The 14,715-nt window shown below is 47.7% G+C and overlaps 1 protein-coding gene across 1 annotated transcript in view; it reads right to left on the bottom strand.

The window, feature by feature from the left end:
* The window catches only part of AATF (apoptosis antagonizing transcription factor), a 39,068-nt gene that overhangs the window by 8,726 nt on the left and 15,627 nt on the right, over positions 1-14,715 (bottom strand). The window contains exons 8-11 of the mRNA XM_066201962.1: positions 14,348-14,431; positions 7,588-7,655; positions 6,361-6,441; positions 3,489-3,560 (exon numbers count right to left, since the gene is read on the bottom strand). Of these exons, the coding sequence (XP_066058059.1) occupies positions 3,489-3,560; positions 6,361-6,441; positions 7,588-7,655; positions 14,348-14,431 (305 nt within the window). The remainder of the gene's footprint in view (positions 1-3,488; positions 3,561-6,360; positions 6,442-7,587; positions 7,656-14,347; positions 14,432-14,715) is intronic.

Genomic DNA, 14,715 nt, shown 5'->3' with positions numbered 1-14,715 from the left:
TGTGACACCGCCAGCCTGGGTATCAACAGCAAATTATAAACCATGTCAATCCCAGCTAATGCAAAGCTGTAATCCTCTTTAACAAGAGATCAAATCAGTGCCATGAGTTATGTTCATTCTGTAATCTGATAAGAAATAGAGTGAGCCTCTAATAAAAGAGTAATGAGAGCCCTTAATGATGCTGTTAAAAGGTAGCGCCAGTTAAAATATTGCTGTTGTTCCAGCTGATTAGATCACTGTTGCATATTTGCACAATCTTGTTTTACCTGTCAGAGTAACCTGAGTTGTCTTGGGAGATAAAGGTGTTTGGACCAAACATCTGTGTCCTCAGAGGATGTCTCTCCCTGCAGGTTACTGTCCTCCAGAGGTGAAATCAGGATGTCCATCGGGCTTTGCAGCAATGTGACACCAGCCCTGGCTGTGCCAGTGTCTGTGTTCGGCCTCTGTCCCCCTCACACAGGGACAGGGCAGAGATCTGAGGGTTTGTGTGTCACAGCTGACAGACAGACAGACAGACAGACAGGATAAACCCCAAATGCTCTTCCAGGACGACAGACTTCACCTGGGCTGGGAACTGGATCCACCCCAGGACTGGGAACACCTCACCTGCCCAGGGCCTGCAGGTCTCCAGGGGCAATCCTGAGCCTCAGCTTGCCCATAAATAAATACATCTACCTGGCACAGGAGCTCTCTGCAAGGGCACTTGTCTGACCTCCTAAAAGAGCAGGGAAGATGCCCCAGAAGGTTTGGGTTTAACCTCAGCTCCAGCCCGGTGCTGTGTGACATCTCCAGGAATTCCCTGAGGCTCTTCCCTCAGGGATCTCTGGACCCCAAAGCCTGTGGAGATGGGGGCTACCACCTCTCTGTGCCCCATTTCCCAAAGCAAAGACTGGCCTGCTCCCAGCCCTGCTGCACAAGGATGCCACGTCCTGATGATGGGAAAAACCCATTTCAAGGGAAGTCCAAGGAGGGGGAAACCACATGATGCCATCCTCCAACCCAGGAGAAAGCACAACCAACCTTGTCCTGCCCAAGACAGCTCCTCTCTCCTCTGGACAATCCCCAGGGCACAGTCCCAGCTTTGCCTTTGGGTTCCTTGTCCCAGGGCAGGGCATTTACACAGCAATGACCTTGGCCCGATGAGAAAAACCTTGGCCCAGGAGGACAATAAATGTGTTCAAGTCTATAAACACAGACCCCAAGGTAACCATAAAAATCACCTCCCAGGGTACGGCTTAAAATACTGCCAGAGAGGGGTTAAAAAGGAGGAGGGCTGGAGGCCACCAGTGCCCCACACATTACAACATAAAATATGTGAGCACGAGGTTAAAGAGCCCTGCCCATGCTTGGGGTGCCTGGAAAACGGGCAAGGGGAAGATGAATTGCCTCCAGCAATGCTGTTATCCCAACCAGCAGCAGGAGCGAGGCGCAAAGTGTGGCAGGGATGTTGACAAAGGCACTTATTTGACTTGTGTGCTTTTCTTTTCCAATTCAGGCTGCAAAATCCGGAGGCATCCCCTTCTCCTGGCAGTGCTCAGGGATTTCTTCCCTTTCTGTTTGCACAGCCAAGGGAGAGCCAGAGCCACAGCACCACTCACTCACTGCCTGCACCCTGCAGCACCCCCAAGCCCACCCACACCTGCAGACACATATTCAGTTATTTAGAGGCATTTTCCTGGTGTCTTCCTGCCCCTGTGGCCACTGGTAGAACTCAGAGGGAAACCTCTGCCAGCTGTTTCTACACCCATTTTACACACAGCTCGCTGGTACTGGGAAACCTCTCCCACTACGGCACAGTGGCCTGCGGCTCAGAGCTGCATAAATTTTGGGGTCATGCTTTTTAAGAAAAAAATAAACAAACCAAACTGTCTCAGAGGGCAGTCACATCTCTGTGAAGTGCACGCGTGCATTTTCAAGTAGCCCACACTTGCAAACAATAAAATTACCTCCTTCTGCCACAAAGGGAAGCTGTTATCATTGCTGCTTCCCTCTCCAGCACACAGGCCTGGCGCGTTCTGTTTAATTCACCTGCAGATGTTGAATTCTTCTTGCCCTGTGTGGTCCAGCTGAGGGCTGGACAGAGGTCTTGTGGCTTGTGCCAAGGGCAGGGGCATTTTAGGCAGAGAGGTGAGCTGACCCCCAGAGAGTGGCTCTGATTTTCAAACAAATCACTGAGAGCAGCAGGTCTCTTCATTTGGGGAGAGCTGAGGCAAAACACCTACAAAAAGCCAGATTTTCAGACACCCACTGCAGGGTTTTGGATGTGCTCTGTGTACGGATGCAAACACAAATGGTGGGAACTGGGGAGGAAGACAAAAAGTAACTCCCAGCTCTTCACAAGAATTCCCACTCGAAGGTGCAAGGGCTGCTGCAAAGAGGAAGCAAGAATCTATTCCCACCTGGAACATGACAAGAAATTATGGTCCTAAATTACAGCAGAGGCAAACTGAAGCTGAACATTAGGACTACATGGCTCGGAGCCTCACCACGTTTCTTTTTGTGATGAGAGGATCCAAACAGTACTGAAAAATCAGAGCAGCTGGGCTTTGCTCTCATTTGAAAAAAAAAATAAGAGAGAAAAAAACCAGAGTAAAGCAACTCTGAGAAAGATGCACTGATGGAACAGCACAGGTCCTGTGGACACAAAACTTCTCATCCGTAAGTCCCTGCAATCCCCCAAAAGGCAGCAGCAAAAGAGCAGCAGGTATTTGGTTTCCATTTCACAAACAGACAAATGACATCTCTCCCTCACAAAGCACAAACACGTTCCACAACCCAGGGGAAAGATGTTTCTCAAGCTTTTCCCATCCATTCACTGGAAAAATTATTCCACCTCCTTCCCACAAAGAGCTCAGCTTTTGGAGATCTGGGTTTAAAGTGTTCTGCTGAAGAAATAAGGGTGGAAGTGTGGGGGAGCTGCCTGGTGACCATGCACAAAACTTCACTGGTGTTCCCTTTACTAATTACCACATTCAAACATTATAGTCTCCCAATAAAATTCTTGACTCTTTAAGTAGAGATAAACACAAGCAACATAAAAGTCTCGAGTGACTCTTGAGAGAACTATTCCAGTTATTAACTGAGCTAAGAAAGTGCGCATCAACCAGAATACAGAAGTTGCCATTTCTGTTAGAAGAGCAGCTCTCTCTAAATTCTGATTCTACCTGAAGACACCAGGTAGCTTTAGTTGTGGATTTCCAAACTAATTCCACAAAACGGGGAAAATTCAAAATGGGAGGAGCTTCCGCAGCAGGAATCAAAGGGTAGGTGCTGAGATTTATGACAACTCCTTGTTTGGTGTCACAGTAATTACAGAGTGAAAGCTCAGCCAAGCTGCCAGGACAGATGTGACCAAGACACCCAGGCTATGACGCCAGTGACAAATGGGGAACTGATAAGAAGGAATGGAGAGGGTGACAGGCTGAAGAACAGGTCAATACCACGCTGTCATGGAGCCATTTGAGAAACATAATTAATCTCTTACTCACCTGGCATCATCATTCATTGTGCAGTGGTCAATAGGTGCCATGAAGCTCACCAGCTTGCTGTGGACATGGTACCTGAGGAGAGCAGCAGGCAGCACATCAGCAACGGCTCGCGGGGAGGAAATGCTGCAGGCCTGAGCAGGAGCAGCCCAGCTCCCACAGGAAAAGCTTTCCTGGGGGCTCATCCCTAAGGAGCCACCAGCTGGAGCTGCCAATTCCCCCTCCCTTCTCAGATCAGGAATGATCAGGTGATACAATGAACTGAGGAACAGCAAATCCCTTCTCATCCCAGCGAGGGACAGGACAGCAGCAGCCATGACCTGTGAGGCCCAGCCAGACAAACAGCCCCTCCTTCCCAGCCCTCCCATCCTCATCACCTGCTCAAATCCGTGCCCACTGCAGGCAGCAGGAGCATCGGCAGCTCCAGCATCCCTCTGCTCCCCCTCCAGCCCTGCTCTGTGCTCTGCAGGGCCCTGAAGGACAGCAAAACCCCACTCTGGAGCCATTTCCAGAGCTGGAAAATCTTACTGACTAAATGGAGCATGTAAAAACAAAAACTTGGGTAGAAGGAGACGGGAAAAGGCCTGAGCAGAGATGGGATGGGGCATATTCTCATCACCAGAACATTGCTGGAGCTGCCCTGCACCTCCAGAGAGAGGATCCCCTTCCCATCTGCCACCCTGGGCAGATCCCGCAGGAATTTCATGATTTATATTCAAGGACCTGACATAAAATTTAACAGGGCACTGAGAACCTGTGAATGAGGAGGCTTTAAACCCTGTGCCCAAGGGCAGGGGATTCCAAACCCAGGCGCCTGTGTGCACTGCCTGCCTGCCCCAGCCCCAGCCGCCTCCTCCAGGCTGCTGCTATTTTTAGAGCTTGACAAATAGCAGGCAAAAGGATTCACTAGCATTTGCCCAGAATCACCTTTCCACTCTGTCACCTCTGCACTCCCTTTTGTTTGCCCGTGCAGGAACACTCCCTGGGGGATGCTGAGCTCACAGCCCATCTCAGAAGGCTCTTCAGGCACAGCCTCACACCAGGGCCTCTCTGCACTCTGCTGCCTTTGTCCCTGGCTATGGAAGGAGCTGCCCTGGTGTGAGGCTGCAAGGATGCAGTCAGGAGCAGCCACAAACAAGAGGGCACAGCCTGGGCTCTGTCCATGGGGACAGGGCTCGTGGCCACCCAAGCAGCAGCTGTTTGTCCACATCTGATTCCTTTTGAAACCAGGGCTCTGGAAACCCCAGCCCAGCAGATGTAAAATATTTCATTTAGTGGGGACAAAGACACGCCACGTTGCAGCAGCACAGATCAGAAAACGCTGACATGTGGAAGAGGTGTGCAAACGTCCCTTTCTCAAGTTTGATTTTATTTCCCCTCTTAATGCCCAAATTTCCCTCATGGAAGACTCGACTGCTTCTGGAAGCACCTGCAGATCCTCAGCCCCTACAACAGACACTGCATCCAAACAGGCTGTAATACTGAGGCTTTGCTAAAAAGGGAGAGTCAAGGAGACAGATGAAACTTGGTGTTAAAGACTTGGCTCTCCAGGATCTCAAAGTCACGCAGGCAAATTTAAGCACTTGCTGTTCCAATTTTAGAGAAAGAGAAGGAAGAACAGAGGGTCAGGGATCTGCCTGGGGTGACACCAAATCTCTCAGTGGAAGCACCAACTATTTAAAAACACCCACTTGGGCTCTACCGCCCTAGTCTGAAAAATGCAGGAGCTTCACAGCATCCTAATCCCAACCACAACGAGATTTTCTTTTATTGTTATTTTCCCTGCAGGGTCAGCACAACTTTCATTTAAAGAAGCGAAAAGAGGCACCCAAGATGTAAGAGGCAACTGACTGGGGGTGGAGAGCTGCTCTCCCAGGGCTGCTGAAGGCACAGACTGCACACCATGAGAGATTTCCCCATTATTCCTGGAGGTTTACGAGGCTGCCTCACTTGTGTGATGTTGTCAGGAGTTTTGACTGAATCCTGAATATATCCAATTATGTGCGATGCTGACAGAAAAGAATATTGATAGTCAATAATTATAGGCTTTTCAGGCCAACAAAGTAGCTCTTCCCTCTTTCAATAAATTATCTTATGACATCTATCTTAAAAATTGCTATGCCAGGCCAGACCCAGACTGACTCCACTGACTTTCTATCAGATGCCATCTAAACTCAGGATTTATAGTTTACTCACAAAGGATGGTTAATGTGGTGGATTTTTCAGGAAGCACAGCAGCTTTTCAGCATCCTCCCTCCTCCACCACAAATCATGCTGATCTCAGGGAGACTCGGAGAGAGCTGCTCTGCAAAAGGGGAAACACCTCCTGCTCTGCAGGCTGCTCCCCTTCCCACGTGGAAGATTCTTCCACTGAGTCCGACCCAAATGAGCGATCCAGGAGGGAAATGATTTGGACACGAAGGAGGCTGTGATGTGAGTTACCAGCAAGGAGAGGTTTGACACCAAACTGCAACTGGCACTCAGTGAGAAATAGAGATTTACCCGAGGTATTTCTGCACACCTTCCCCTGGATGTGCTGCCCACGTCTCAGTCAGGAAAAATAAATTGCACGAGAGGGGGTTTCCCGGCTCTCTCTGGAAATTCCAGCCCCAAATGGCTCAGGGACACCTGAGCACCTTCCTCTGGTGTTTCCTCAGACCCTGACTGGGGCAAGGCATCCACCAAGCTCTTATTCCAGGCTCCAGCAACATCAGCATTCCCCACTGGCTGCCCCAGAGCAAGAAATGCCCTCAAAGCCACAAACCACCCAACACCCCCAGTGCCAGCTGGGGTAAAACACACCCAGAGCTGTCAGGCTTTGGGGTTTTTTTTGTGAAATCAGGACTTGTGTGTGCTTGCAGAAGGCGTCACCCACCGGATTCTCCTTCCTTTGCTGGCTTTTCTGTCCACTTTCTTCTTTATTTTGCTCCGTAACTTCTGGATGGCCAACCACTGCCTGGGGGATGCAGAACCACAGGAACACAACTTCAGGACCACTGAACACTCCCAGAAAAAGACTCTTTGATCCCCAACTGTATTAAAAGCTCCACTTCTCAGCCACAACTTCCTCAAGTCAAAGAAGTTTCCAGCAGGGAAAAACTTCTCCTGGTTATAAATACTTTTTTTTAAAAAAACTGAAACGAGAGTCATCTCACCTGATTTATACAATGAAAACTCGACATCAGGGAAAAAATCTAACAAAATCCAATTACTGCAATCTTAATATAATCTTAATTACTGTAATCTATTTTATTGCAAAGTCAGATAAATGTACAATGCAATCACCACTTAAATGTAATTTTGTCTATATCGTGTTAAATCACAGTGAATAGCTTTCCATAATATTTCAGACGTACACAAAATAAATCTGACACATTGCACTAAAATCTGGGCGATATTTTACAAGAAGAAAAGTTGTCTCACCATCAACAAAATTTCCTGATGCCTTTTCTTCCCCTCCCTATAGACAACCACTCCAAAATTGTTTCAGGGAAGAGCCCAACTCCAGCTTTTCCACTTCTCTGAATTACAGCCTGTGGGTGTTTCAATGTACACGGCTCATCAAGTGGCATTTGGAAGATTCTTTACTTTCTAACTCTAGAATTAAACAGAGAAATAATTCCCTGCATGGAATTATATTTCACTTCTGCAAGCAGGGAGCATTCCCTGATATTGTTTTAATTGTACAGAAGCTTTTCTTACGGGAGGGATGCACAGGAATTGCTTTAACTGAGGTCAGAAGGTTTATTCTTCTATGACAACATCAAAGCTGGGTTAATAAAGAGACAAAGCCAAATTTCAGCAGTGGGCACCCAGTTTTTGTGGCACTTAGTGCTGCAGGAACCACTGAGAGACAGGAAGAACTGTACCAAACCTTTCCAATGGGGAAATACCTGCAGAGGATCACACACAAACAGCTCAAAAGCCAGACTGGGTGATCCATAACTCAGCAGTCTGTTAGAGAGGATGAGCTCCCTGACAAATGTCACGATGCCTTTTTCCAGATGAACTCAGTGTTTTGCCCTCTGCAGTGGGCTGGACTGGAAGGACACAGGTCCCTTTCTGGGCTGAGGGCAGGGATGTCACAGCCACCGTCACTCACCTGCCCATGGCCACCTGGTCGTTGGGGTCCAGGGAAGTGGTTTTCCTCTCGATCAGCTCTCGCAGGAGCTGCAGGAAAGACAAAAATCCCATCTGGAATAAGCACAGCTGTTGTGTAGCCAGCTCCCAGGGGTGTAACAGGGGCAGATGTGCAGAAGCTCAGCCCCACAGGGCTGCCCCACACTCCTGGGGAAGGGCAGGGGGAACTGAAACAATCCCCAAAGAGCAGTTGGGCAGCGATGCTCGCTCGGAGAACAGCACAGCAAAATCCTTTTTATAGCTACAGCAGGAGTGCTCAGGCAGCCTTTTCTATTTCTTTTTGTGTCCTGAGGGCTGGGGTTTGTCCTCTTTGCTTCCTGCAGCCAGAGGATGTTGTGAACAGCCTTTTTGGACCCTTGACTGGTGCTGTGTGTTTATCAGCACTCGCTGCAAACCGTGCGTGCTGTGCCTTGGGTGCTGGCCAAGACAGCAACACAAGGAACAGAAATAAACCCTCCAAAACTGAGGGGAGCAAGCTGCTTTATGGATACCTTACATTTCACCAGCCAGTGAAGTTACTGCCTGAAACAGACCCACCCAGAACCAGAATCCAGGCAATTCCAGGGAAGAAAGGATGCAGGATGCTTTTCCTGCACCCTGTTCTTCCCTCTCCTTCCAGGCATACATCACATTACCAGAAAAAAAGAGTGATTCAAACATAATTAAAAACCTGCCACTAGTTTTTTTTTTTTTTTCTCCTACTTGCTTATTTTTGGAGATTATTACTGCAGCAATTACTTTTTAAAATTCCAGGAGCCAGGCCGCTGGTTTATTATCAGAAGAAAACAGCAAGCTACTTCTCTGCCCTGTTTATCTGATTGATTCCCAACATCTTTCTGGCACACAATCTATCAGTTTATCTCTGCCACTTCATCACAGTCACTTCTGGCAGCTAAATACAAGATCCAAATCCAGTGTTACACAGACATACGACACAGTAAACCTGTGTAACACTGCCACTCTGCAAACAGCTGCCCTTAAGGCTAAGCAGAAATGGGATCTCGCTTTCCAGTCAATATTCTGTCAAAAGCAAGGTGGGAGGGAGGCTTGGAGCAGCAGCCACAAGTGGTGCAGAGAGGTGAGAGTGGTTTGCTCCTGCTCCAGCAGTCAGGGGTGTTTGCTGTCTGCTCTGGTGCTGCTGACAGAGGAGCTGCTGAGGCACAGATGTCACACACACACCCCGGTGCTCCCGGGGAAGCAGCAGCAGGACATTCCCTGCAGGGCTTGGCTCCTCCTGCTGGCCCAGAAATCCAGACTGAAACAACAAGGAGGGTCCCAGGATCTTACAGCTGTGCCCACACTGGTGAGAACAATGACAGGGGGTTGGATGGGATACTGGGAAGGAATTCCTGGCTGGAAGGGTGGGCAGGCCCTGGCACAGGGTGCCCAGAGCAGCTGTGGCTGCCCCTGGATCCCTGGAATTGTCCAAGGCCAGGCTGGATGGGGCTTGGAGCAGCCTGGGACAGTGGCAGGTGTCCCTGACTGTGATGGGGTGAAACAAGATGAGCTTTAAGGCTCCTTCCAACCCAAACCATTCCACAATTCCAAGATGCATTTTTAGGGCAGGCTCCTAACCCTGAACCAACTCCCTTGACCTTGGGGCTGACAAGGCCTTCCAGTGCTCCACATGTTCTTCCAGTGCAATGTCAGCTATGGGACTGGGGACACAGCCTGGGAGAGCACAGCGAGGAAAAGAAGTTTAAAAAAAAAAAAAAAAACAAAGCAGGAGCAAGAGGGAAATTAGGAAAAGGAAATAAAAGCTGTGAAGCATCTTGTTACATCTAAATAGCGAACGTCTCCGAGCTGAGGTTATAAATCATGCTAACAATGGTTACTAAAATAAAAGTGGATGTAGCCAGAGGCTACCTCTGAAAAAGTCAGCCCAGGCCTGCCTGGCTGCCTTTGGTCTTTAAGGATTTGATTAGTTTTCTGCTTTCTGGTTCAGAGTCTTGCATCCAGCCCGTGCTCCAAAGCCAGCCAGGGCTCGGGATACAGAGTGAATGATAAATTCATTTACTGAATAAAGCAACACTGTTTTCCCAGCACAAGACTTAAACCACTTCCCAAACGGTAATATTTCATTAAGCCTGGCGATTCAGCTTAAAATTTATTAGTCAAAACAGAAAACTCTCATCAGACCCCATATATTCCATTAGGAGTGATATATGGTGTCTCCCAATGTCTAATTATTAACTAGGAAGTGTGAGTAAATCACCATCAGCGTTAAGCCCTGATGTGTGAAGACAGAGTCAGGCAATTCCAGCATCAAAAGGCTTTGATTTCAAACAGATCCTGTTTTGCTTTCCCTCCTTCACCTCTTCCCCGGACTTGCAGAACCTCAGCTCAGCCTCCCACGGCAGGAAACACAACTGCAGGGGAGCAGAGGGAAGCTGTCAATGCCAGCTGGGTTTTCCTTGGCAGGAAGTGCTGATGTCTGCCAGGAGAGCTCCTGTAGAACCCAAAACCTGCCCTGACACCAAAGCTAAGATCCCCTCCTACAGAATTCCCCTAAAAGAGCTCCCCTCAGTGCCAGCTGGAGAGACGCACACCGAGTCCACTGGACAGAATCAGAGGGACTTGGAAATGCCATCAGGGTGCTGCTCAAGGGTAACAGAGACTCATTTCTCATTTGAGAGGTCAATTTTCATTTTAGAGGTTAGGTCTCATTTTCATGCACTATCTATCAGTGTTTCTAATCCTACACTCGCTGACCTTTCTGATTTGCAGACCCCTAAGAATTTCCAGTTGAGACAAAGAGCTAAGGAGAGCTGAAATCAGCCTCGTGACAAAAGGCTCACTTGTCTTAGACCTTACAGAGCAAATCAAATTACTAAAGATCCTCTTCTAAGGTCCTACTCAGTAGCTGTGTAACAACATCTCTACCAAGAGCAGAGAAAATATAAGTTTGCAGCTCAAATATTATTTTAAACCCCCTTGAAATGCTTTGTAAAAACCTGATTTTTTATATTTCATAAAATGCAAGCTGAAATCACTGGACGGTCTCTTTTTAAAACCCATTTTAGTCAAATTCAGGGCTGTGTAGGATGCACAGATTTGCCTATTTTCGAATAACCCATTAAGAGAAGCTCCAAATCAAGCTTTAAAATGTGTTATTAACCATCTACCCAGCCATTTGAAAGATACATGCCTGTGATAAGAGTATTGTATTGCCATTAACCTGTGGGATGGTTCGAGACATCTCTTATTCACACAAAACTCTAAATGCATCTAATTAAAGCCACAAGATCAGCTGTCCATATTAATCACTCACCGGTTTAATTAAGGTAAACCAGCTTGTCACAAAGCCAGGCTTCTCTCTATTCGTCACCATCATCGACTTTTAATAGTTCTCTGGATTGGTAATTCCTTGTTTGTGGCATTATCAGATTCCTGGGGGCCCAGGAAACTGCTGGGGACATCCACCCCATCAGGGAAGTTTTCCAAGGAATCACACAGGGGGGTTTAAGGATGCTGACCCTGGGGTAAATCCCAGCTGGGGGGGGGATGAGAATCCCTCTTGGAAGGTTTTGGTGTTTCCTTGGGTGTTCCCCCTCCACTCTGGCTCCTCTCTGGTGCCCACAGCCAGGACTGTGTGCACACCACCACCAAGACCAGGGGAGGAGGGAGCAGGAGAGCAGAGGAAAAAAAAGGGATTATGGATATTCCCAATTCTCCTTAGGCATACCTGCTGCCAGCAGTGATGAACATTTGTTCTGGGAAGAGCTGCTACCAGTGGAACACTTAGCATATGAACACTAACCTAATTCCTGTTGGAAATAAACCAATTTCCACTCTCTCCTTTACCAGAGGAGTATTTCAACCTAACAATAAAATCTCCACTGTAGCATGTCAGAGCAGCAGCTCCCTGGTAGCAGGCTGGAATTTTAAGTCCTAATGCTGCAATATCAGCTGTAATGAATTTTACGTAAATATGACTTCTAAAAATAAAAAGCCTTTTTCTTCCCTAAAAACCGTGTATGAAGGAGAATTTAAAGGAAAAGGAAATGGGCTCCAGCCTCTCACTGCTGCCCCTAATGAGGAGCCTTCTGAAACACTTTAACTATTCCCACCCAAATAAACCTATTTCACTGCATTATTCCAGCTCAGCTTTCCATCACCATCCAGCATGGGTCATCACAATAAAAACTGGAACTGCTTTTCAAACAAGTGAAGGATGGGAGAAAAGACAAAGTGGGATGAACACGCAGAAGAGAGTTAAATCCTGAATCATCAGAAAATTCCACCAGACCCACCTGCTGAATTCCACTGAATATTGAGACCTGGACAAGAAAATTGTTTTTTTCCAGAAGAAAAACAGATTAATTAAAGAGCTTTTCATTATAATCTATAATAAAACAGTATAACTACTTATTCTGTTATCATTAACTCGTGCACATTCATCAAATCTGGTTCGTTTTTACTTGCCTAATTTCACACTGACACATAGAGGAAGCTGCTTCCCAGTGCTGTTCTTTATCCCAATGTTTACCTTTTAAGCAGCAATCAAAACAAATTAATAACTATAAAACGCCGTTTAGGAGAATGAAAAGGACCCCAAGGAAAGCCTGGATGTAGATTTAAATAGGAAGGGAGAGGCAGGTGCTGAAATGCACGCTGCAATCAGCCTTATGCACAGGGGTCAGAGGTTGTGAGCACCCTCAGCTCGGTGCTGATCACTCCTGGAGAAGCAGCTCCCTCCCTGGGTTTTATTTCCATGCCCACACATGCAATCACGCACACACACACACACACAAAAGCACTGCTCAGTTCTGACCCAGGGAAAGCAGAGCCATTCAGGCCCTTGGCAGCTCCATTGTGCTGCGCTCTCCCTGCTCTCAATGCAATGTTCAGCTCCAAGCTTAGAGCCCTGACAAATAAAGGAAAGCACTTTATGAATCCAATTTAATTGAGGAGGTGACAGAAAACACAGCAGAGCCATTTTCCTCAGCCTTATCCCTGAACTGGCTGCAGCTCCAACCTCCAAACCCCACCGAGCACGGGACATGAACCAGGGCAGCGGAGCCATCCCCACAAACACCGGGGATCTGCTCGGATCCTCCTCTGCCAGAGGAAGCATTTTGGGGGATGGAGGAGAGGGGAAGGGTGGAAGGGAGGGAGGGAGATCAAAACAAACCCCCAGCAAGAGAGGAAAATGGATGTGCAGCTGCCCGGCGGCTCAGCAGATGTCTGTGTGTGATGTACGAGGCCGGGGGAAGCTGTCGGAGCTGCTGCCAAGGACTGGGAGGTGATTAAAGCCTGCACCAGGCTAAGCACCATATTTCCAGTCCGTGGGGTTCCCGAAGTAGCACCCATGCCTGGCTGTGCCGCCAGATGCTGCTGGCTGGTCCTGCTCCTGCAGCTGGAGCAGCAGGGAACGCAATCTGCAGCGCTGCCTTCTGCAGGGAGCCCCTGCCACCCATCCTTCACCTCTGCCCGGGCCTCAAACTGCTCCAATTTGCTGCCACTTCCCTCCTGGGAAATGGCCAAGATACAGTTGTGCCTGGCAGACCCATTTGTTTTACTCAGGTGATTCTCTTCCCTCGATGACCTCTATTAGTTTAAGTTTTAATTTAGATTAACCCCAGCACCCCAATTAACCAGTGAGGGGAGAAGCTAAGCTGGGCCTGCTCATATTTCTGAAATCACCATTTAGCACAGTTACAGTTATTAGAGGGAAAGATGGGGGACACTCATCCATTGCTGTTTTCTTTTTAAAAATTTAACATTTCACGGCCAAGAAGCACCTTCTCTGCACAGGTCCTTGGTCTGTCAACCTCAGCTGCTCCTCCACTCCATGAGTTTGTTATCCCAACTTCACTCCTTCTGTGTTCTTAGGGTCCAATCTTCCCCCAAAGCTGAGCTTCTGGGCCACTCGGACCCCAAATTCCACCTCAGCATTATCTCAACAGATGTGGCCCCTTCAAACCCTGCTGCCAACAGGACAGGCCCTCTCCCATCACCATGTGGCATCCTCACATGGCATCAGCTCTCTCCTACTCCCTTAGCACTCTACTGGCCACTCTAATAACTATTCAGATTAAAAAAAAAAAATCTGTCTTTCCAATGATATAATATTTGTTTAGTCCTGAATTTGTGTGGATCATCAAAGCAGGCAGAGGTTTTCACACACTTACAGTGACATATTCCTCAATAAGTGACAATTCCAGTTTTTGATAAAGCTGGCACTGTCCTTATTCAATAAACCACAAACACAGTGTTTCCCTGCACTGGCTGCAGATTCCTTGCTTCTAAGAATTTTGCAAATAAAAGGAATAACTGGCCTGGATCCAAGCTGGCCCAATTCCAAGAGAAGTGCCAGAGCAGCCCAGGAGCTCTCCCATTCAGCAGGGAAATGAGATGATTTAGGCGGAGACAAGAGCAACTTTCAGTGCTCCTGAGGATCTCCTGGGATTGTTTTTCCCAAGGGGGCTCTGCCCACAGAGAACAGTCACCTGCAGAGAATTCAGAGCCTTTTCTCAGAGAGAACAACAGGCACAGCTCCTGCAGCCCTGACACACTCAAGCATCAGCAAGTTCACATCACAGTCCCAGAACAAAACCTGAGAGCAGAGTCCCCTGAGGGACTTGCAGAGATTTTGGGTGTTAAAACAGGGAGTTTCACAGGTGAAGAGAAACACGGAGCATAGAACCAACTGCATTTTCTTTCTAAGGATTGAAACCCAACTGGAGCTGTAATTCCGGCACACGTTTACCATCACCTACCTGGTGATAAAAGTCATCATCATCAAATATCTCCTCGTCGATGTCCTTCAGGTGCCTGTTGGAATCTGAGGCAGGGAGGACTTCCTGGAAGCACCAAGGAAATATGAGAGCTCACATGTGCACATTTCTGTCCCTAACTCCAGAGACATCACGTGCAGCAGCTTGTAAACACACTTGATGATATGAAGGAATGGGGAAAAAAATTCCCAACATAACCAGCTTTAAAGGACCAGGAATACATTTAAAGGCAAGGCAGAAACGCTGCCAATGCCGAACTAGATTTATGATGCCTTTACTGGGAAATAAATAGGGCTGTGCAAAGTCTTTCTGGCAAAATACTACAGATATTTTTAATGTAATGGCAAAAA

This window comes from Chamaea fasciata, unplaced genomic scaffold (genome assembly GCF_029207755.1).
Source record: "Chamaea fasciata isolate MVZ Bird 193981 ecotype frontalis unplaced genomic scaffold, bChaFas1.0.hap1 SCAF_21, whole genome shotgun sequence".
Lineage (NCBI taxonomy): Eukaryota > Metazoa > Chordata > Aves > Passeriformes > Sylviidae > Chamaea > Chamaea fasciata.
Note: the sequence above shows the minus strand (reverse complement) of the source record. Positions and strands in the feature narration are given on the sequence as shown.